This window comes from Stomoxys calcitrans, chromosome 1, assembly GCF_963082655.1.
Source record: "Stomoxys calcitrans chromosome 1, idStoCalc2.1, whole genome shotgun sequence".
NCBI lineage: Eukaryota > Metazoa > Arthropoda > Insecta > Diptera > Muscidae > Stomoxys > Stomoxys calcitrans.
This window is the reverse complement of record NC_081552.1, coordinates 232,318,044-232,343,591: the sequence shown is the minus strand read 5'-3', so window position 1 is coordinate 232,343,591 and position 25,548 is coordinate 232,318,044. Positions and strand designations below refer to the sequence as shown.

The following is a 25,548-nucleotide window of genomic DNA, read 5'->3' as shown; positions in this document are numbered from 1 at the left end:
AGAAGACAAAGCTAACGCAACAGTGGTGGAAATTCTGAACCCCGACTATGGTCCGGTTTCTGCAGATAAAATTCTACCATTGTAGGGCCGAGCTCCCGATTTAAGGTTCAAGGCCCATTTAAGCCATATTTATTACTCGATTTCAATGAAATTTGGCAAAATGATTTGTGTTAAGATTCTCTACATATGTGCAGAATATGGTCCAAATCGGTCTATATTTTAATATAGCCCCCATGTAGACCGATCTCAAGATTTAAGGTCTCCGGACAATAAAAGCCGCATTTATTGCTCGATTTCGCTGCACTTTAACACAGTGAGCTGTGTTCAACCTTCGACGTCCGTGTAGAGTATGGTTTAGATCGGACCGTTTTTGGGCATAGCCCCCATGTAGACTGATCTCTCGATTGAAGGTCTTTCGCCCATATATAGTCACAGTTTTGGTCCGATCCTTACAAAATTTTGCACAAGACATTCCATTTAATTTTTGAACATGTGTGCAAAATGTTATCGATCAATTCGTGCGGTGTTCAACCGGGTGCGTCCACAGGTTGCGGATAGTGGAATGCTCCATAGGGGGTAGCTGCAATGGCCGTCACGGACAATGAGCTGTATCGAGCCGAGAGTCTAAGCGAGAGGCCGGGCGGAGCCGGCTCTTGCACAAATACTGAGTGCCTATGATGCTCGATATGACAAGGCGGGTTATTGGTGCCTTTAAATAACCAATGGCCACCATGTTCCCACGGTAATCGATCGTATTGACCGGAACGAGCTTGCTTGCCTATAAGAGCTTGACGAGGATCGCAATCGGATGGTGGTTCAAGAAGTCAAGATCCAAGATCGGTTTATATGGCACCTAATCAGGTTTCAGACCGATTTAAACCATATTTGGCACAATTGTTTGAAGTCATAACAAACAATTTAGTGCAAAATTTCATCCAAATCGGATTTGATTTGCGCCTTTTATTAACTCAAGAAGTCAAGATCCAAGATCGGTTTATATGGCAGTTATATCAGGTTATGGACCGATTTCAACCATACTCGGCACAGTTGTTGGAAGCAATAACAAACAACTTCGTGCAAAATTTCATGGCCCATTTACAATCCCAACCGAACTACACTAATGAGAAGTATTTGTGCAAAATTTCAAGCGGCTAACTTTACTCCTTTGAAAGTTAGCGTGCTTTTGACAGACGGGCGGACTGACAGACGAACGGACGGACATGGCTAGATCGACTTAAAATGACATAGCAGTTTAGAAACAAGTCCATCTCTCGACTGACGAAGATTACACTATACAAGACACTGATACTGCAATTGCAATTTTTGCCCATGAACATTCCACTAAGGAACAGGGGCAAACTTTTCACATATAAATGAGTGCAGTCCGATTCAAGTTCAGCTCAATGATAGGGGGCCTCCTCTCTCTTTAGAGAGAAGTTTTACATGGCATAGTACCTCACAAATGTTGCCAGCAGTAGGAGGGGAAAACCACCGCTGAAAATTTTTTTCCGATGGTGATTCGGACCCAGGCGTTCAGCGTCATAGGCGGACATGCTAACCTCTGCGCTACGGTGGCCTCCGACCCATGCTGTTTTATGGTTCTTAAGCATGGGTACTTGTGAAAGTAGATGAGGCAGTACTTGGAGTATTTGAGAGAAAGATTCTTCCTAAAATATATGGACCCGTTTGCGTTAATGGAGAATATAGGCGACGTATGAACCACGAGCTGTATGACGACGATAGCATAGTTACACGCATCAAAATACAACGGTTGCGTTGGCTACGTCATGTTGTCAGAATCGATGAAGAAGCTTCAGCAAAGAAGTCTTTTGAAGGCAAACTCAGTGGAACACGCAAACCGGGCGGACCAAAAGCCCGATGGAAAGATCAAGTGGTGGGAGACACCTCAAAACTTGGTGTCAGAGATTTTAGAATGAGCGCAGAAGATCGAGGCTCCTAGAATGCTATTCTTCGTTCGGCTGGTGGAACAAATATTCGGTCATAGCTAATTAAGTCAAAGCAAGCTGTCATACAAACCGATCTTGGATCTTGACTTCTCGAGCCTCTAGAGGGCGCAATTCTCATCCGATTTGGCTGAAATTTCGCATGAGGTGTTTTGGTATGACTTACTAAGTATGATTTAAATCGGATCGTAATCTGGTATAGCTGTGATATAAACCGATAAGGGATCTTGACTTCTCGAGTCTCTAGAGGGCGCAATTCTCATCCGATTTGGCTGAAATTTCGCATGAGGTGTTTTGTTATGCCTTTCAACAACTGTGCTAAGTATGGCGCAAATCGGTACATAACCTGATATAGCTGCCATATAAACCGATTTGGGATCTTGACTTCTTGAGCCTCTAGAGGGCGCAATTCTCATCCGATTTGGAAGAAATTTTGTACAACGCCTTCTCTCATGTGCTTTAACATACGTGTCTAATATCGTCTAAATCGATCAATAGCTTGATACAGCTCTCATATGAACCGATCTGCCGATTTTGCTTCTTGAGCCTCTAAAGGGCGCAATTCTCATTCGATTTGGCTGAAATTTCGCATGAGGTGTTTTGTTATGACTTTCAACAACTGTGCTAAGTATGGTGCAAATCGGTACATAACCTGATATAGCTGCCATATAAATCGAACTGGGATTTTGACTCCTCGAGCCTCTAGAGGGCGCAATTGTCATCTGATTTGGAAGAAATTTTGTACAACGGCTTCTCTCATGACCTTCATGATCAATAGCTTGATACAGCTCCCATATAAACCGATCTCCCGATTTTGCTTCTTGAACTCCTACAAGGCGCAATTCTTATCCGAATGAACTGAAATATTACACAATGACCTCTACAATGTTCAGCATTCAGTTATGGTCCGAATCGGACTATAACTTGATATATAGTTCCAATAGCATAACAGTTCTTATTCAATATTCTTTATTTGCCTTAAAGGAGATACCGCGCATGGAACTCGACGAATGCGATCCATGGTGGAGGGTATATAAGATTCGGTCCGGCCGAACTAAGCACGCTTTTACTTGTTTTCAATTAAATTTTTAATTGAAAATTTGTTACCGATTAGTTTTTCGTGTATGAAACCAGTTTTTTTTGAGAAATTTAGGGTTTTAGGGTTTTAGGGACTTTCTAGAACTTAAGACCAGGTTTATACAAAATAGGGCAAAAAAAAAAAAAAAATATTAAAAAAAAAAAATTCAAAATATTTTTTTTTTCCAAAAATGACCAAAAGTTACCCCAATAACAAAGAGGACCATTTAACTCGACGATAGTAAGCTCTTAATTGATTTTGTTTTTGGTTTTTCTTGCATTTGCTTTCTTTTAAAACTACTTATCAAAAATACCTTAGCACAGGGATCATAATTTTTTGCTTAATAAAGTTTTGTTGTTTTTTTTCTCTTGGTAGTATATTTTTTTTGTTTTGGAATGAGATTCGGTTTTTTATTTATTTTACATTATAATTGAAGGCTTAAATGCTAGATCAACTTTGGTTTCATTAAATACTTAGATTAGATTTGCATAGTATATTTAAATTAATTTATATATATAAGTATATACGCATGTATCTAAGTTTTTATAGTATTTTTTTTACTTTAAATTTTGTTTTAAATATTTTTTTTATATATATAATGTCATCTAATTACAACCAATTTAATTATATCATTAGTTCATCAATAGTTTGAAAAAGAAAAAATTAAAAAAAAAAAAATTTTGTAATATTTTAAATTGGATTAAAATTATGGAATTTTGCAGCTACTGGCTTTTTGTTAAACAATAAGAAAAACCGGGTGTCGTTGTGTGTATGTGTATGGGTGTACATGTGGTTGTGAGTGTATGTGGAGGAAATTCATTATTTTTGTTTAGAATTTTAAAAGTCTTGGTGTTAGTTGGTGTTGGTGTTGGTTGTGTATAAGTGTTGCTAGTGAGAGTGTGTTGGTGTTGTTGTTGTTGTTTCGTGTGTGTGTGTGTTTGTGTTTTACGAGGCGTTTTCAGTTCATTTGTTCTTTGCTGTAGCCATATGAAAATCTAACGACTCTAGTCATCTGGGTCCAACCCGATTAGTTCAGCTTGCAAACGGCCCTTAGTCTTGCAGCATATTGTTAAGCAAAATACTCTGAGCGCGATGCGAAATTGCGGTGACATCGTTGTCATTATGATTATTTTCCAAAACGAATTTAACACACCAATCCAGACAACGCCAAAATTAATGAGAGTACTTTGCACAACATCACCAGTTACCTGCTCGTACAAACGTAACGATATCCATGGCAACCAGGACATCCAGAATGCAAACACTAATGCGAATGACATCATATGACTTGGATTCGATAAATTTTCGGCCAACGCCGTCGCATACTCTTTGTCATGTATGGGCTCGCCCGATCTTATTTTACGCATCATAACAAATATATAGGAGTAATTATGGACAATCGATATAACACTGGGACCTAAAACTAATATTGCTAGGGTTATACTATATGCGGCCATATTGCCCCAGTCCAGCATGCAGATGTGGGCCACATCATTTTTAACCGGCGCCGTATAGCCCAATATGGGCGGACAGCATAGCAGGGCGGCCGACACCCAGGTAAAGGCCATCCAGCATTGACATCTAAGTGAAAGAAGCATAGGAAGTGACTACTGTTTGGTTCAAAGTGTTCTCTCTTACCTGGTCTTAGTCTGCACTGTTTCGTAGCGCAATGGCTTGCGCACTGCCAGATAGCGATCAACCGATATCCACATAAAGGTATACACCGATACCGCCCATAGTGTCACCTCCAGATATCCCGTGAAACGGCATATAATCTCCTCCTGTATCCATTCGCCCGTCAGGGCTGGGTACACCGAAAATGGCACCACCAATAGGCCGCATAGTAAATCGGCTACGGCCAATGACAGCAAATAATAATTGATGACCTCTGTGGGACCTATGTGCCAACGCCAACGCGAAGCGGCACCGAAAAGGGCGAAAAGAACATTAGAAGCCTATATTAACGAACAAAGTATTTTGTAGCATATCAAGATATTTTATAAAAAAGCTGGCTTGAAATGTTGGCCTCTAATTTTCGCATACGCATCATTCATCTAAAAAGCATTCAAAGTTCTATTTTATATAATTTACCTTTGGTTTGGGTTTCCTTTTTAGTTTTTTTTTCAAACTCTTTTAAACAACAACACATAGATGAAGGGATTTCGTTTTTCGATAGATTTGTTTATGATCTTAAGATTTTGATTAAGGATTTGGATTGGATAGCATATGTGCGTGTGTGTGTGTGTGTGATTAAGTCTCTGTGTGTAAGTGGTTGGTTGCATGTGATTGTGGGCGCGTAGAAAGCACCTGGGGCCAAAAAACGGTTTTGAACTTACCTTTGAAATTGGCATAGGTGGCTATAATCAGTAGATTCGATAGTATTATGGCAACGGCAAGTATGGAGATGAGAACAGCTTTGGTAAGTGCCTCCACTTTGGAATTATCCTGCAGGTAACTCATTTCCTGCATTTTTGTAATGTCTGCAAAAAAAAACAAGAATAATGCAATAAGAAGTGTAAAAAAAACCAATTTTAAGAAGATTTTCGCAAGATTTTCAAAGTTCTGAAGAGCAAATGCTATCATTATACAGGGTGCGCCAGAGAAAATTACACCCAGAGAAAATTACATCCAGAGAAAAGTTGATACCAAACGTGCATTCAGTACCATAGGGTATTGACAGTAAAGCAACACCGTATGGTATAACAAGCTACACCGTATGGTATATACCAGGGTTTATAGGTAAACCATGTTTTGTCAAAATCCGGTGAAAAATTTATACTTTATGCCCCATAATAGCTATATAGAAATATGTTCCGATTTGGATCAAATACTAATAAGCACAGGTCATTGTTCAATTATGTATGACAAAATATTGGTCATTTTAGTAGCTATATCTAAAAATAAACCGATCTGAACCATATAGGACACGGCTGTCGAAAAGCCTAACATAAGTCACTGTGTCAAATTTCAGTGAAATCGGATTATAAATGCGCCTTTGTATGGCGCCAAGACTTTAAATCTAGATAAAGGTCTATATGGCAGCTATTGGGTTGCCCAAAAAGTAATTGCGAATTTTTGATATAGTCGGCTTTGACAAATTTTTTCACAGCTTGTGACTCTGTAATTGCATTCTTTCTTCTGTCAGTTATCAGCTGTTACTTTAAGCTTGCTTTAGAAAAAGTATAAAAAAAGTATATTTGATTAAGTTCATTCTAAGTTGTATTAAAAATGCATTTACTTTCTTTTAAAAAATCCGCAATTACTTTTTGGGCAACCCAATATATCCAAATCTGAACCGATGTCGGTTGAGTTGCAGAAAATTGTCGAAGAGCCTTACACAACTCACTGTCCCAAATTTCGGCGACATCGCGCAATAAATGGGCCTTCTATGGCCCCAAAACTTTAAATTGAGAGATCGGTCTATATGACAGCTATATCCAAATCTGGACCGATCTGGGTCAAATTGAAAAAAGATGTCGAGGGACCTTATACAACTCACTGTCCCAAATTTCGGCAAAATCGGACAATAAATGCGCCTTTTATGGGCCCAAAACCTTGAATCGAAACAAAATCGGTCTATATGGCAACTATATCCAAATCTGGACTGATCTGGGCCATATTGCAGAAGCGAGAGGGCTAACCTAAATCACTGTCCCAAATTTCGGCAAAATCGGACAATAAATGCGCCTTTTATGGGCCTAAAACCCGAAATCGGGGGATCGGTCTATATGGCAGCTAATATTCAAATCTGGACCGATCCAGGCCAAAATGAAGAAGGATGTCGAAGGGTCTAACATAACTCACTGTCCCAAATTTCGGCAAAATCGGACAATAAATGCGCCTTTTATGGGCCTAAAACCCGAAATCGGGGGATCGGTCTATATGGCAGCTAATATTCAAATCTGGACCGATCTAGGCCAAAATGAAGAAGGATGTCGAAGGGTCTAACATAACTCACTGTCCCAAATTTCGGCGACATCGGACAATAAATGCGCCTTTTATGGGCGTATACCTTAAATTGAGAGATCGGTCTATATGGCAGCTATATCCAAATCTAGACCAATCTGGGACAAATTGAAATAAGACGTTGATGGGCCTTACACAACTCACTGTCCCGAATTTCAACAAAATCGGATAATAAATGTGGCTTTTATGGGCCTACGACCCTAAAACGGGGGATCGGTCTATATGGCAGATATATCCAAATCTGGACCGATCTGGGCCAAATTGAAGAAGGATGTCGAAAGGTGTAGCTCAACTTACTGTCCCATATTTTGGCGACTTCGGATAATAAATGCGCCTTTTATAGGCCTAAAACCCGAAATCGGAGGATCGGTCTATATGACAGCTATATTCAAATTTGGACCGATCTGGGCCAAAATGAAGAAGGATGTCGAAGGGTTTAATACAACTCACTGTCCCAAAATTTCAGCAAAATCGGATAATAATTGTGGCTTTTATGGGCCTAAGACCCGTAATCGGGGGATCGGTCTATATGGCAACTATATCCAAATCTGAACCGATATGGGTCAAATTGAGGAGGGATGTTGAAGGGTCTAACACAACTCACTGTCCCAAATTTCAGTAAAATCGGATAATAAATGTGGCTTTTATGGGCCTACGACCCCAAATCGGCTGATCGGTCTATAAGGGGGATATAGATATAGTCCGATGCAGCCCATCTTCGAACTTAACCAGCTTATGGACAAAAAAAGAATATGTGCAAAGTTTCAGCTCAATATCTCTATTTTTAAAGATTGTAGCGTGATTTCAACAGAAATATGGACAGACGAACGGACATGGCTAGATCGTCTTAGATTTTTACGCTGATCAAGATTATATAAACTTTCTGGGTCGGAAATGGATATTTCGATGTGCTGCAAACGGAATGATACAATGAATATATCCCCATCCTTCGGTGGTGGGTATAAAAACAATACCGTATGGTATGGATGAATCACAAAATTATTAGTACCGTTTGGTACTAGCCTTATTACCGCCATTGGTTTTAATACCAATCTGTTATTGGTTTTAGCACCAGACAGCTATTGGTTTTAGTACCGAACTGTTATTGATTATTACACCCCTAATGAACCAAAAACAAGTAAAAGCGTGGATTCCGCTAAAAATTATACCTAAACTGAACTTAGTTTAAGGGCATAATTTTATTTTACATACCAAACTTCTGTCAAACCAGCAAAAATTAAAGCTTCTAGGAACCGAACAAGGATAATTGAGAGACCGGTATTTATGGCAGCTATATCAGGTTAGAGACTGATTCGCAGCGTACTAAGCACAGTTGTTGGAAGTCATAACGGAACACCGCATGCAAAATTTCAGCCGAATCGGACAAAAATTAAGACTGTGTAGAAGTCAAATCTGGAGATCGGTTTATATGGGAGCTATATCGGGTTATAGACAGATTCGGACCCTACTTGACACTGTTGTTGGAAGTCATAACATATTTAGATGTTTATTTCTCTATAGAGGTGTATCGGCCATAGAACTTGACAAATGCGATGCATGGTGGAGGCTATATAAGATTCGGCTTGGTCGATTCGGTACGCTTTTACTTGTTTTATTATACCCTCCACCATAGGGTGGAGGTACATGTTTGTAGCACATCGAAATATTGACCTGACACCCCATAAAGTATATATATTTTCTTGATCGTCTTGACATTTTGAGTCGATGTAGCACATGTCCGTCCGTCCGCACGAATAAAAATATTCACTTTAAATTTTGCACACATATTTCTTATCGGTGTAGGTCATTGGTATAGATGGGCGATGGGTAAATACCCAAAATACTCAAATGCTGGTATACACCGATCTCCAGACTTAAAGTCTTGAGGCAATAAATTGGTAAATGTTCATCCGATTGCGATTGAATGAGTTCTGATAGACCCCTACCCGTTTCTGTGAAGTGTGGTCCAGATCGGACTATATTTGGATATAGCTGCGCTATAGACCGATTTCCCGATATAGAGTATTGACCCTATAAAAGGAGCATTTTTCATCCGATTTTTGAAATTGGAAACAGAAATAGGTGTAGAGGTCTACCAGAACTCAATGTGCCAAATTTCATCGAAATCGGATGAAGAGTGCTCCTTTTATAAGCTCATTACACTATGCCTGGAGATCGGTCTATATGGCATCCAAATATGGTCCGATGTGGATCACAGGGCAGGAATGGGTAAAAGTCTACCAGAACTCACTGTGCCAATTTTCATCAAAATCGGGTAATAAATGGATCTTTTATGGCCTTTATACTCTATATCGGGAGATCGGGCCGTCGGTCATAGGGCAGCTATATCCAAATATGGTCCGAACTGGACCACACTTCACATAAATGGGTATGGGTCTATCAGAACTTACTGTGCCAAATTTCATCGAAATCGGATGGAAAATGACCAATTTATTGCCTCAAGCCTTTAAGTCTGGAGATCGGTCTATATATCGGCTATAAGTAACTAAGTTCCGATTTTATGAGATCAGAAGGTCAGGTTTATATACAGAGAATACGAAATCATCAAAAAATGTTTGGAAAATGATTTCATTACCAAAATAACTAAAAATTTATAAATGCCCAAAAAAGGTATTTATTGGGTATTTACTCAATAAATACCCAGGCATTGGGTATTAACCCGGTAGAAACCCATCTCTAGTCATTGGGGATTGCACATGGGCCATATTGGTCAGTTTTGACTTTTTGAGCCCCTAGAGACCTCAATTTCCATCCGTTTTGGCTGAAATTTGGTACAAGGACTTGGGTTCTGAGTTCCAATATTTATGCCGAGTATGATCCGAATCGTTCTATAAACTCATATAGCCCCCCGATCCCCAGATTTGATTTCTTGAGATCCTTGAAGCCTCAGCTTTCATCCGAATTTGGTTAAACTTTGCACTAAGACTTCTGTTCTGACTTCCACCATCATTGGCGAGTATAATCCGATTCGGTCAATAAAACTGGACTAAACCATAACAACCGATTCCCGGATTTGACTTCTCGAGCCCCAAAAAGCCTCAGTTTTCATTTAATTTGGCACAATGACTTCGGCTATGATGTCCAACATCCGTGCCAAGTATGATGTGAATCGTTCTAAAGGGTGATTTTTTTGAGGTTAGGATTTTCATGCATTAGTATTTGACAGGTCACGTGGGATTTCAGACATGGTGTCAAAGAGAAAGATGCTCAGTATGCTTTGACATTTCATCATGAATAGACTTACTAACGAGCAACGCTTGCAAATCATTGAATTTTATTACCAAAATCAGTGTTCGGTTCGAAATGTGTTCATTCACCGTAACGTTGCGTCCAACAGCATCTTAAAAAATACGGTCCAATGATTCCACCAGCGTACAAACCACACCAAACAGTGCATTTTTCGGGATGCATGGGCAGTTCTTGAACGGCTTCTGGTTGCTCTTCACTCCAAATGCGGCAATTTTGCTTATTTACGTAGCCATTCAATCAGAAATGAGCCTCATCGCTGAACAAAATTTGTCAAAATTTGAACACATTTCGAACCGAACACTGATTTTGGTAATAAAATTCAATGATTTGCAAGCGTTGCTCGTTAGTAAGTCTATTCATGATGAAATGTCAAAGCATACTGAGCATCTTTCTCTTTGACACCATGTCTGAAATCCCACGTGATCTGTCAAATACTAATGCATGAAAATCCTAACCTCAAAAAAATCACCCTTTATATATTGATATAGCCCCCATATGAAACGATCCGTGGATTTGACTTTTTGCGTTCCTAGACGCCCAGGTCCACTGCTCTCTAGACTAGAGATGATGACAACTGACTGGAGAGAGGAACAACCTTGGGGACTTCCTCCTCCAGTTGCCCCATTCTTGACCCGCTACTCGTCCAAGTCACCCCTCGGAAGTGTTTTGAAATAAGTAAGTTTCTCTGGCGCAGCCTGTACCTTAGATCACTATTGTTGTTGTTGTAACCATAACCAGTGCGCAAGCTCGTTCCGGTCCAAAGCACCCATAGCCGCGGGAACAGAATGGCTAATGGTTATTGAAAGGCGCCAATTACTCGCCTTGCCATATCGAGCATCATAGCAAATGCAAATTTTGCCCATGAACATTCCACTAAGGAACAGGGACAAACTTCTCACATATCAAGGAGTGCATTCCGATTCAAGTTTAAGCTCAATTATAAGGGGCCTCCTTTTTATAGCCGAGTCCGAACGGCATGCCGCAGTGCGACACCTCTTTAGAGAGTACCTCACAAAACCACCGCTGAAAAAAATTTTCCGATGGTCTCGCCAGGATTCGAACCCAGGCGTTCAGCGTCATAGGCGGACATGCTCAACTCTGCGCTACGGTGGCCTCCTATCGAGCATCATAGGCACTCAGTATTTGTGCAAGAGCCGGTGCCACCCGACTTTTCACTGAGACTCTCCGCTCGATGCCGCTGATTATCCGCGACTGCCGTTGCAGCTATTCCGTATGGAGCATTCCGCAACCTGTGGACGCGCCTTGTAGCTCGCAGCTAAGCTTCTCGTGACAGCAAAGAAAACCACAAAGATCGGACCTCAAAGTTCCAGCTTGTATGGTGCACACAGCTAGCCCGTGCCGGGACCACTTTTGTGGTACTGGGTATTAAAAATTAGTGGGATAGGAGCTTCACCCCTTCCCTTTAATAGGCATTACGATCGACTTAGAATAACTTCCTGAATCGAATTGGCCATACCCTTGTCTCTCCGTCCATTTGATTGTGTGGCCATGTATTCTCGTGATATGGGTACAGTTCCTATTGGTTGTCGCTTTTTATACCCACCACCGAAGGAGAAACAATCCCATGGCAGTCGGTTTTACGCACCGAATTGACCCGATGGAATCCTCATCGGCAAGGTCTGCCGCCTCAGTGTACGTGAACGTCTTTTTTCGTCATGGGAGAGGCACATCCCGGAGTGCCTTCTCCGCACGCTTCAGAACCGCCTTCACCATCGGTCGGTGTCGGTGAGGTGTAACCGGTGCATGGAGTGGGTACATTTCCGATCTTGCTCTGGCCTCACTTCACTACGGAAGTATAGTCATACTGGCTATGTCGCAAGGTGCTGTGCGAACATAGCCAGCAGTGGGTCTCAAGCGTCGTCGTTGTTGCCTTCGGCGTCCTCGTCGTCGGACTATGTGACCCCCCCGACCTCTCCCGTACGGCAATTTACGCAACGGCAGCATCCTAGCCCCTAATATTGCCAGGACAGTGTATCGTTCTTGCAGTTAAACTGCAACGGATTTCGTGGAAAGATCGATGAGATTGTGGACTTTATTAGACGGAAGAGCATATTGGTCGCAGCGATCCAGGAGACAAAGCTGACCAACACCTGCAGCTTGCACAGTTGTCACGGTTACAATGTGCTACGTAAGGATCGCTCAAGGAATGGAGGTGGGGGATTGGCCTTCGTAATACACCATTCCGTGCAGTACAGACCTATCTCGCCTGCGCTTAACGCTAGTGACCCCTACATGGAATGCATGGGGATAGCAGTCAGGTCTGGTACTGCCGAGATAGAGCTATACAACGTGTATATACCGCCGGTTGGTAGCTGGGTCCCGATTAATGGCCAGGCTTACAACCCCGACATAAGTGGGTTGCTATCTGGCCATAATCGTCTGGTTCTAGGGGGCTTTAATGCGCATCACACGTCATGGCATTCTCCCCTAGGTAATGACCAGCGTGGCATAGCTTTGGCAGAGCAGATTGATAGCTCCACGTTTTGCAGGGTGAATGAGGATGCCACCACTAGGACGTATCCTGGCAAGCCGTCATCTCTTTGGGGTCAGACCACCTCCCCATAATTCGCACTATCGACCGACCACCCGACTTCATAACCTCTGAGCGCCGGACGTTCATCAATTATAGGAAGGCCGATTGGACTGGTTTCAGAGAGTATACCAATCGCCGCTTCAGTGAACTGCCACCCCCCTCTGATGTGCTTGTGGCCGAGAGGAAATTCCGAGACATCATTAACGCAGCAGCCGCTCGCTTTATACCAGCCGGTCGAATATCCCAAGTGCGGCCCAATTTCCCGGCGCAAGCAGTGGTACTAACAGGGTAGTCAACGAACATAAGCGGAATTTGTGGCTGGAACACTTGGAGCAATGTAACTTAGGCACCGGTGTAGGCAAACTGTGGGCCACTGTTAAGTCACTCTCGAACCCCGGTAGACGGGATGAGAGGACCTCAGTCACTTTTGGCGAGATAACCGTGACTGATCTGAAGAGATGCGCCAGTTTGTTCAACCGTCAATTTATTGTGCATCCCGAGAGAGACAGGGCAAGGAGGAAAGCCATTCGCCGTATTTGTGGTCTCCGAGCCGATGAACAGCCATCACAATTTAACGTGGGCGAAGTTACGAATGTCATCCGTGGCGCCAAATCTTCTAAGGCCTTGGGCCCCGACGGAATCTCTATATTGATGTTGAAGAATCTGGATTCACCTTATAGTTCCCGATGTCTGGAAAATGGGCAGAGTGATCCCGCTACTGAAGCCTGGAAAAGATCCGAGTTTGGGGGAGTCGTACACCCCGATCTCCCTTCTCTCATCAGTGGCAAAGACGCTTGAGGCATTACTCCTCCCGAGCCTCGTAGCAGAATTTCCATTCGCCGAGCATCAACATGGATTTCGGAGACTGCACAGCACAACAACAGCTTTGCATGCCATCACCACACACATTTGCCATGGCTTCAATCAGCCCAGGCCATGTGATAGGACGGTCCTCGTTGCACTGGACCTATCGAAGGCATTCGACACGGTCAGCCATGCCAAATTATTTGAGGACATCGCCAACACGTCCCTCCAGCCAGGCCTGAAACGATGGGTCGCGAATTATCTGTTTGGTCGCCAGCCATTTGTGGAATTTAGGGATAAGAAGTCGAAACAACGTAGAGTGAAACAGGGAGTTCCCCAAGGTGGGGTGATATCTCCGGCACTGTTTAACCTCTACCTATCCTCCAATCCACCCCCTCCAGACGGCATAGAGATCGTATCATATGCGGACGATTGTACGATCATGACATTAGGCCCCCCACCCATTGATGACATCTGCGATAGGTTGAACGTCTGCCTCAACGAGCTTGCCTCATATTTCGCTGCAAGAAATCTGAAGATATCCGCCACCAAATCTTCAGCCACATTATTCACTACAAGTACGCGTGAGGTGAATACTGAGCTGACTGTGATGGTCGATGGAGAAATGATTCCGACCATCAAGTGTCCCAAAATTCTTGGCGTCACATGTGACAGCTCTTACACATTCTCTTCGCATGCCACAGCAATCTGCTATAAAGTCAAAAGTAGAAACAAGGTCCTCAAGTCACTTGCTGGCAGCACTTGGGGTGCAGGCAAAGAAACCTTGTTGACCACGTACAAAGCAATTGGCCGGTCTATGGTAAGTTATGCAGCGCCAGTGTGATCTCGTCAACTTTGTGACACGCAGTGGAATAATATTCAGATCTGTCAGAATGCCGCCCTCCGAACTGCGACGGGCTGTCTCCCCAGTTCTCATGTGGACCACCTCCATCAGGAGACAAAGACCCTACCAGTGCGAAGACATAACTACATGCTGTCCAAGCTATACCTTTTGGGCTGTTATCGCAGAAACCATCCAAATCTTCATCTTGTGGATAGATATCCACCGCCCAGAAGCCTTAAGGTAGATCTACACGATCTAGAGCGCGAGGTTCAGCGCTACAAGAGAGAATCTCTAGATCAAGCGGCATATCAAGCGGGTCTAAACAACATTCATGCAGACACGGTAGCAGATGCGGTAATAGGCTACCGGGTGAATGTAGTCCTTGGAGAACGATCGCCACCCATTGCACCCGAAGAAATCGACCTCCCACGGCAAACCAGAGTAGTTCTGGCTCAATTTCGTTCCGGCAGATGCAGCCGCCTCAATTCCCACAGAGCTAGGATTGATGCCGACGTGCAAGATGTATGTCCCGATTGTAACCTGGGACCACACGATATACGTCACCTGTTTAACTGCCCAGCCAGACCCACTTGACTCACACCCATATCCCTGTGGACGCACCTCATCTTAGTCGCAGAGTTCCTGGGTCTTGACACTCAACAGAATCAAGCAGACGAAAGATAGTACACAATAAACTGCTAAAACAACAACAACCACCGAAGGATGGGGGCATATTCATTTTGTCATTCCGTTTGCAACACATTGGAATATACATTTCCGACCCTATAAAGTATTCTTGATCAGCGTAGAAATCTAAGACGATCTAGCCATGTCCGTCCGTCTGTCTGTTGAAATCACGCTACAGTCTTTAAAAATAGAGATATTGAGCTGATATTTTGCACAGATTCTTTTTCTCTCCATAACCAGGTTAAGTTCGAAGATGGATTATATCTTCAGATTATTGTATATCCAAAGTTCGGTCCGGCCGAACTTAACACCTTTTTACTTGTTTTTTAATTGTTTTTAAAATCTCTCAAATTTCTCAAACTTAATAAACACAATAGCCAAAAAATCGTTACCTTGATAACAAGACTGCACCAATAGAACAACAGACATGGCTAAATCCAATAAGGAAGTGATTCTGATACTTTTGTTATACTGAACATTTGAGCGATTTCATTACCTATTTAGAGTTGAAAAGCAAAAAAGCCTGTGGTACTTTGAAACTACTGATATGGAATATCCTATGATAATATGTTAACTGAAAAGGGGGGCGACGCTTTCTATTTTTATTGCTCTTCAAATCGTATCAACAATCCAATTTATTTGCTATCTACCTTACCTTAACCTTTTCAGATTTAGCATTGAACATCAAGAGAACAAAAACTCTAAGGATACTTCAACCTTAAACTTGCAACAGAATTTTTCAATATGACCCTCAAAACAACAATTCAATAGCAAATTTTCTAATATTAAAACCATTAAGGAAGAGGAAAAGTCGACTGTATAATACCCTACAGCACCCTATAAGTACAATGTGGGACCTATTTTCAATTCTGAACCAATTTTGATGGATCTCGGCGAGCAAATATATTCAAACTGTAAAAACTATGGTTGACAAATGACAACATTATGGCGAATTACCCAAAATCTGATGAACGTATATATGGGAGCTATATCTAATTCTGAACCGATTCCGAGCAAACTTCTCAGATAGTGTGGTAGTCGTCGAGGAAAGCGTTGTGCAAAATTTTGGCAAGATTGGTCAAACAATGCGCTTGCCGTGGCTCTTGGGGTAAAAATCTGGCGATATACATGTATGACAGCTATATCTAAATCTGGGCCGATTTCTATGAAATTCACCAGTAATATTGAGAGTCATACGAAAATCCTTCCTGCCAAATTTCGACAGAATCGGATACCAAATGATCACTTTTTTGCAATATTTCTCAAAATCGGACGAGCATATATGTGAGAGCTATATCCAAATTTGAACCGATTTCGAGCAAACTCCTCAGACACTGTGGCAGTAGTCGAGGAAAGCGTTTTGCAAAATTTTGGCAAGATGGATCAATAAATGCGCTTGCTGTGACTTTAAAAGTTAAAATCGGGCGATATATATATATGAGAGCTATATCTAAATCTGAACCGATTTCCATGAAATTCACCAATAGTATTGAGTGTCAAGAGGGAATTCCTCCTGCCGAATTTCGAGAAAATCGGTTAACAAAAGACCATTTTATTGCAATATTACTGCAAATCGGACGAACATATATATGGAAGCTATATCTAAATCTGAATCGATTTTGACCAAACTCTATGTATATTGTGGTACTCGTCGAGGAAAGCGTTGTGCAATATTTTGGCTAGATTGGTCAATAAATGTGCTTGCACTGGCTCTAGGAGTGAAAATCGGGCGATATATATATATGAGAGCTATATTTAAATCTGAACCGATTTCCATGACCAATTCACCAGTAATATCGAGTTGTAAAAAAATCCTTCCTGCCAAATTTCGAGAGAATCGATTAACAAATGACCATTTTATTGCTGTATTACTGAAAATCGGACGAACATATAGATGGGAGCTATATCCAGATCTGAACCGATTTTTTCCAATTTCAATAGACTTCGTCTCTAGGCCGAAAAACATGCCTGTACTAAATTTGAAGACGATCGGATGAAAACTGCGACCTGTACTTTGAACACAATTTAACATGGACAGATGGACAGACAGACGGACGGACTGATAGACAGACCGACATAGCTAAATCGAATCAGAAAGTGATTCGATCGGTATACTTATCAATGGGTCTATCTCCCTTCCTTTTGGGTGTTACAAACAAATTCACTAAGCTATAATACCCTGTACCACAGAAGTGGTGTAGGGTATAACAATCAAATTACAACAATTCTATCAAAACTTCAACTCCAACTCAGTGCAAGCCATAAAAGCCCTTGCCAACTGCCAAAGGAAAAGGAAATTGTAAAGCTGTCTGTAATTCGGTTATATTTGTACTTAGAATTTGTGCCTAGCAACAGATGTTGGCATTGTAAAATGGTTCGTTATTTCCGTATAAATAGTTTGGGTATAGGCTAAACCAAGCAATTATTTATGAAACATATGTAGTATGTGTGTTTAAGCGAAGACAGGTACAAGTACCTTTGTCTGTCTGTCTGTAGTCATAAGCCAAAAAAAAAAGATATGTATTACCATTAAGGATATATTTAGAAAGTATATGGGGTAATCCATAACCATAACCAATAGGTGTATAACCTGATATAACTCCGATACAACTCGATCCACTGATTATAACTTTTGAGCCTCTAGAGGGCGCAATTTATTTACGAAATTGTAAAATTTTGTACAATGACTTTTTCTATGACCTTAAACATGCGTGCTAAATATGGTCTGAATCGGTCCATAATCTCATATAGCTTCCATACAAACAGATATCCCGATTTTGCTTCTTTTGAGCCACTATAGCAATGACTTCTACTTTGGTCACCAATAGCCAAACAACTCATGGCCTTTTCCAGAATATTGATATCGGTTTCGTGCTTTACTCCCAAAGACCTTTCATTTGAGCCCCATATTGCTATGGTCGTAAATTTGTCCCCTTTGGGCAATGTTTTTGGGGAGTGGCGGCGCCCCAAACACTTGGTCCCATATTTGGATATCAGATTCAAATTCTACACTCAAATACCTTTTTTTCTAAGCCCCATAATCCCATGGTCAGTAAATAAGTCCTGTTTGGGGGGTGATTTGGGGAAGCGGTGGACCCCCAGAAACGTGGTCCCACATTTGGATATTAGATTCGTATTCTACCCGCAAATACCTTTCATTTGAGTTCCATATTGCCATGGCCGGTAAATATGTCCGATTTAGGGGTGTTTTGGGGGTTGTTGTTAGGGGTGGCCCCCCTAACACTTGGTCCGAGAATTGATTTCAGATACGTTTTCTTATCCTAAATACCTTTCATTTGAGTCCCATATTGTCGTGATTGCTCTAAATATATGTTTGGTAGGTTTTAGGGTGGGGCGGCCCCCCTAGTTACCCCATCCGAAATTCTGATACCAAATTTTGACTTTTAGGGTACTATATGAGAGCACACAAAATTTCGCTTAAATCGTACCACCCATCTCCGAGATCTGGCGTTTCTGAAAGTAAGAGTAAGGGGGAGGGTCCGCCCCCCCTTCATATATCAAAAAATGTAGTACCCTATTTTCACCACGGGATCATTATGCACCATCTATAAGAGATATCGGGCAAAGAACTAAACAAATGCCATCCATGGTGGAGTGTATATAAGATTCGGTCTGACCGAACTTAACGCGCTTTTATTTGTTATACCCTCCACCATAGGATGGGGGCATACTAATTTCGTCATTCTGTTTGTTTCACTTTGAAATATGCATCTAAGACCCCAAAAAGTATATATATTCTTGATCGTCATGACATTTCAAGTCAATCTAGCCATGTCCGTCCGTCTGTCCGACCGTCCGTCTGTCTGTCGAAAGCACGCTAACTATCGAAGGAATAAAGCTAGACGCTTGAAATTTTGCACAAATACTTCTTATTAGTGTATGTCGGTTGGTATTGTAAATGGGCCAAATCGGTCCATGTTTTGATATAGCTGCCATATAAACCGATCTTGGGTCTTGACTTCTTGAGCCTCTAGAGGGCACAATTCTCGTCAGATTTGACCGAAATTGTGCACGTAGTGTTTTGGTATCATTTCCTAAAACTGTGCCAAGTATGGTTAAAATCGGTCCATAACCTGATATAGCTGCCATATAAACCAATCTTGGATCTTGACTTCTTGAGCCTCTAGAGGGCGCAATTCTTAACCGATTTGGCTGTAATTTTGCATGAGGTGTTTTGCTATGACTTTCAACTTTTTATTAGTGTAGGTCGGTTGGGATTGTAAATGGGCCAAATCGGTCCATGTTTTGATACAGCTGCCATATAAACCGATCTTGGGTCTTGACTTCTTGAGCCTCTGGAGGACGCAATTCTCGTTCGATTTGACTGAAATTTTGCAGGTGATGTTTTGGTATCACTTCCAACAATTGTGCCAAGTATGGTTCAAATCGGTTCATAACCTGATATAGCTACCATATAAACCGATTTTGGGTCTTGACTTCTTGAGCCTCTAGAGGGCGCAATTCTTAACCGATTTGGCTGAAATTTTGCATGAGGTGTTTTGCTATGACTTTCAACTTTTTATTAGTGTTGGTCGGTTGGGATTGTAAATGGGCCAAATCGGTCCATGTTTTGATACAGCTGCCATATAAACCGATTTTGGGTCTTGACTTCTTGAGCCTCTAGAGGGCGCAATTCTTAACCGATTTGGCTGAAATTTTGCATGAGGTGTTTTGCTATGACTTTCAACTTTTTATTAGTGTTGGTCGGTTGGGATTGTAAATGGGCCAAATCGGTCCATGTTTTGATACAGCTGCCATATAAACCGATTTTGGGTCTTGACTTCTTGAGCCTCTAGAGGGCGCAATTCTTAACCGATTTGGCTGTAATTTTGCATGAGGTGTTTTGCTATGACTTTCAACTTTTTATTAGTGTAGGTCGGTTGGGATTGTAAATGGGCCAAATCGGTCCATGTTTTGATACAGCTGCCATATAAACCGATCTTGGGTCTTGAGTTCTTGAGCCTCTGGAGGACGCAATTCTCGTTCGATTTGACTGAAATTTTGCAGGTGATGTTTTGGTATCACTTCCAACAATTGAGCCAAGTATGTTAAATATGGTCTGAATCGATCTATAGCTTGATACAGCTCCCATATAAACCGATCTTGCGATTTTGATTCTTAAGCCCCTAAAAGGTGCAATTCTTATCCGAATGGACTAAAATATTACACAATGACTTCTGCAATGTTTAGCATTCAATTCATTTATGGTCCCAATCGGACTACAACTTGATATAGATCCAATATCATTATTCTTTGTTTTCCTATAAAGAGATACCGCGCAAAGAACTTGACAAATGCCATCCATGGTGGATATAAGATTCGGTCTGGCCGAACTTAACGCGCTTTTTTTTGTTTTCTTTTATTATGGAGTCACCCATAGATGTACTTCATTGGCATGGCAAACTAGATATCAAATAAATTAGATTTTTCTCCAACCCTAACCCTTGCACAAAAAAGTAAAAAATTATACCCTCTAACAGTCTTAAGTATTTTTTGCATACATATTTGAAAGGGTTTGGCTATACAAAATTGAAACACTTACCGTACTTCCGGTCATGACGCTTTGCCAAGATTTATTGGTCTCTCATCGCAGCGACGTTAGACGAACAAAGACGAAGACTACAACGTAACAGAACACTGACACTTCGACCAGAGGGAGACCCATGCAAAGAAAATTTTGGCGGGAATGTCCTTTCCGAACAGCAAGGGTTCCTATGAAGTTTTTCGGTGGCTTATAGTGGGGTAATGGCAGCAGCAAAGGAAGCTTGAAATTCCAACTACACGTTAGCCGTGGCAGTTGTCTTTAAGGATGTGGTTGTACAAAATGCAGCAACTATCTCTGATGTGTTTTTTTTTAGTGCATACCAATATGTCCTTAAGGTGTTGGTGGTGAACAAGGAAGGTGAACTCCTCGTTTTGTGTATTTCACTTTCGATTTCCTGCGCTGTTGTTGGAGTTGGCCGTCACGCGAAGGTCGCAGCGCATTTAATTGGTATTTAGGCAGTAGGCACAGAAACAGCACAAATGTACATAGGTCTGATTTGTAATAATTTGTGTTGCAAGTCTACCTTGGCTTTGGCTCTGTGTCCTTTGGCCTTTGTTCGCACGCTGTCAATAGACGAGTGGCTTGACTGCGGCTGATAATTTTTGGTTGTTGGCCAAAAATGTACTCTATGTGCAAGTGCAGCAGTGCACCCGGAAGGACACTGCTGTTGACGACGGGTGGCTTGATTTCCATACAGCACTCACTCACTCATGGCTGATGTGTAAAGGCGGCGTAGTTTGAAGAATTGTAGCCTTCGATTTGTTGAATGGGGCTGCTCTTCAAGTTTAAGGTTAAGGTGAGATTTAGTGATGTGGCATATGATTTTCAAGGATTCAAATGAACAAAAGCTTTGTATGCCTTTTGGTTTTATATTCGTTTTTCTTTTCACAACACTATTGTTTTGCTTTGATGTTGTTGTTGTTGTTAACAGTTGGTATGTCTTTGTTCAAATATGTTTTTGTTGTTGTTTTCAAGATTTTTTTTATTAATATCACTACTTAGGCTTTTTTTGAAAATATTTAGCTTTTTCTGGTTTTTCTTTGTAATAATAATAAATATCATTAAATGGAAGATATTACGTTTTGGTTTGAAATATATATAGAAATTAGTTTTTATTTATTTTTGTCACTATTTGATCTAGTATTGTAACACAGCTTTGAGTTTAATGAAAATTTAAGAATTTTGTTTAGTTTTCCTTACAATTTATAGTTTATTATTTGTATAGTTTATATAGTAATTAAATTTGAAGTAATTAACTAACATTTATTTCTGAGTGTAATTGTTGAATATCAGCCATAAACGCTTTTAGTTGTTGAAATCTGAAATAGAAAAAAAAGAAAAATATTTGTCAGAATATGATAACTCTTTTTGGGAAGAAAAAATTATGATACGATTGTGTGAAATGATAAATGGATTGTGTTCGATTTCATTACCACCCATCACAATGGATACATACACTCATAAAAATGGTGCACTTAAAATAATGTAAAATATTCATTCCAATTAAGTTAGAAAATTGTAATTTTTTTTGGTTCAATTTTGATTAAAACAAGGAAAAACTGCAAATTTGTAGCAAATTTTACTCATCTGTAATGAAGGACAAATAGTTCATAAACATGGTTTTCGGAAGTCATTTTACTTAACCAAACTACTTTTCAACAAGTTAAATATTCCTATAGCAAACAAAGTTTTTATTTATCCAATATAAACATGTTGAGTACAACGCTTGTTACAAATCTAGATTCTTCAAATTGAATAAATATTCATTCAGAGTAGTTTACGAGTTTCCCAAATTTGAGTATATTGAATTAATTTAATTGAAGTACAAGTTTTAACTTAAAATTTTGTTAAAAATAAACTTAGATTGACAGACTTTCAATTAAACGAATTAACTTTGAACGAGCCGAAATTTCGGCACCCATCACAATGGATACATACACTCATAAAAATGGTGCGGTTAAAATAATGTAAAATATTTATTCCAGATAAGTTAGCAAATTGTAATCAAATTTGGTTAAATTTTGATAAAAACAAGGAAAAATTGCAAATTTGTAGTAAATTTTACTCATCTGTAATGAAGGACAAATAGTTCATAAACTTGGTTTTCGGAAGTCGTTTTACTTAACCAAATTACTTCTCAACAAGTTAAATATTCCTATAGCAAACAAAGTTTTTATTTATCCAATATAAACATGTTGCTATAAACCTATATTCTTCAAATTGAATAAATATTCGTTCAGAGTAGTTTACGAATTTCCCAAATTTAAGTATATTGAATAAATTTAGTAGAAATACAAGTTTTAACTTAAAATGTTGTTAAAAATAAACTTAGATTGACAGACTTTGTAACAGAAATGATTAAATCCATTAACTTCTCACTAGTTCCAAACCTATCATTAATGGAGGTGCTTTTTAAACTCGTTGTTTGTCAGTCATGCTATCATCAATCGTAGAATACCATAATACAAGATCTTCTGCTTTGTGACTTCACTTTGCATAGGACAATAGACTCATGTTAGAAACTCTAAATACAATTCCCTTAGAAACCTTAAAATGTTCTTACTGAAACAAATTCTTAATAAAAAAAGTCAAATCTGACTTTTACATCTTCCCATGTCTTTGGGACATTATACATGTTTAACTGAGATCCTTTTATGTATGCAAAATGTGACCCTTTTATGCTGTTATTGAAAACTGCCTGTGTTCATAATAAAAACAACTATGCAATAGGCTGTTGAGCGCCATGTGCAACGTCATAAACCATTCAGGGCAATGCAGATACATGTGCCGTCGACAAAAAAGGCGTCAGCAACACACACAGGTAACAGCTGAAACCATGCATATCATTCCCGTATCGCACAAACAGTGTTTGCAATGCTGAGTCTGAGATACGCATTCGTCAAGAAAAGTCGTGCAGGGTAAGAAGAAGAAAAAAAAAAACAAGTAAAAGCGTGCTAAGTTCGACCAGGCCGAAGCTTTTATACCCTCCACTATAGATCGCATTGATCGAGTTCTTTTTCCGATATCTCTTTTAAGGCAAACAAAGGATAAAAGAAAATAATTGCTATTGGGTTGCCCAAAAAGTAATTGCGGATTTCTCATATAGTCGGCGTTGACAAATTTTTTTCACAGCTTGTGACTCTGTAATTGCATTCTTTCTTCTGTCAGTTATCAGCTGTTACTTTTAGCTTGCTTTAGAAAAAAGTGTAAAAAAAGTATATTTGATTAAATTTCATTCTAAGTTTTATTAAAAATGCATTTACTTTCTTTTAAAAAAACCGCAATTACTTTTTGGGCAACCCAATATAATATTGGAGCTATATCATGTTATGGTCCATAATTGATTCGGACCATAATTGAATTGAATGTTGGAGACAATAGTATAAGTCATTGTGTAAAATTTCAGCCAATACGAGTAAGAATTGGGCCCGGTTTATATGGGAGCTGTATAAAGCTATAGATCCATTCAGACCACATTTGACACGTATGTTAAAGGTCATGTGAGAAGCCGTTGTTTAAAATTTTAGCCAAATGGGAAAATAACTACGCCCTCTGGAGGCTCAAGAAGTCAAGACCCCAGATAGGTTTATATGGCAGCTATATCAGGTCCAAACGTCACAAAATGGATATCAAATGAAAGGTCTTTGGGAGTTGACTACAAATCTGGTATACACAATTGGGACAGAGTCTGGGACCGGTCCACCCATTAAACGCCCTACAATAGGACGTGTAGTTCTATCGGAATAATATGGGAATCAAAAGAAAGGTCTATGACTGTAGAGTTCGAATCTAATGTTGACATAAGGATTTAATATCTGGGTCATGTCCTACCGTTCGGCAGGACATGTAGATCGGGACAATAAAGGAAAATGTCTTTTCGGTCTTAGCATCGGGGGGACCAACCCTTTTCTCCAAATGAAAACAACACCAAACCGTCATGTAGGACAACCGAGAATATATTGTACTTAAATGAAGGGATATGTCAGAGGGTAGTTCCCCTCCCCCAATCCGATTTAAAAAGGAATTAAAAATAATATATGTAGGCCAAAAGGATATAATAGGACAGCAAAAAAAGTTCTTTGGTAGCAGACTACACTTTTTACCCTCAAATTGGGATAGACACAGCAGAATTTGCGAATCTTTAAAATTGTGGTATCCCAAGTGGTAGCTTTGAAATATGATTTAAAATGTAGATTTGGAATGAAAAATAAAATTAATTAGTATGGATCTGAATGAGACCCGACGCCCTGAATATCTTGATCGCCACCTTCAAAATGCTTAACATTATGTGGCTCAAAATGCTTGACATTATGGGGCTCAAACAAAATCGTGCTCTAGAACGATGTATTTAAGGGTTCATCCTTTCAACTCCCATCAAACCGTGTTTGCCTACTATGGCAATAAGGGGCTCAAACTATAGGTATTTGATAGTTGACAACGATTTATATATCCAATTTTGAGGCCAAGTGTTTGGGAGTCGTCTCACCCCATAAACTTCTCCTAAACCAATGGCAACGTGACATATTTATGGACAATGGTAAAAAGGGGCTCATATATTATACCTGTTTTTAGGCCAAGTGTTTCAGGAACGACTCACCTCATAAACTCACCCTAAACCACACATATACACCGACTATAGCAATATGTAGCTAAAATGTGGATTTGGGAGTAGAGTATGCATCTGATATCCATTTTCGGGTCAAAGGGGTTGGCTACTCCAGTACACCACCAACACCAAGAGAATAAAGTAGACCTAATATCCAATTTTGACGGGCGGTCCCTAATTTTAATTTTAATCTCGGAGATGGGTAGGAC

At 40.3% G+C, this 25,548-nt stretch overlaps 1 protein-coding gene across 4 annotated transcripts in view; it reads right to left on the bottom strand.

Annotated features, from left to right (window-relative positions):
- Positions 1–3,712: 3,712 nt before the first annotated feature.
- LOC106091250 (G-protein coupled receptor 52) overlaps positions 3,713–25,548 on the bottom strand; it is a 226,120-nt gene continuing 204,284 nt past the window's right edge. For all 4 annotated transcript variants that reach the window (XM_059363370.1, XM_059363369.1, XM_059363368.1 and 1 more), the window contains 4 exons: positions 20,731–22,052; positions 5,379–5,522; positions 4,681–4,939; positions 3,713–4,623 (listed from right to left, as the gene is read on the bottom strand). In XM_059363370.1, coding sequence (XP_059219353.1) covers positions 4,047–4,623; positions 4,681–4,939; positions 5,379–5,511 — 969 coding nt within the window. In that variant the 5' untranslated portion in view covers positions 5,512–5,522; positions 20,731–22,052 and the 3' untranslated portion in view covers positions 3,713–4,046. The remainder of the gene's footprint in view (positions 4,624–4,680; positions 4,940–5,378; positions 5,523–20,730; positions 22,053–25,548) is intronic.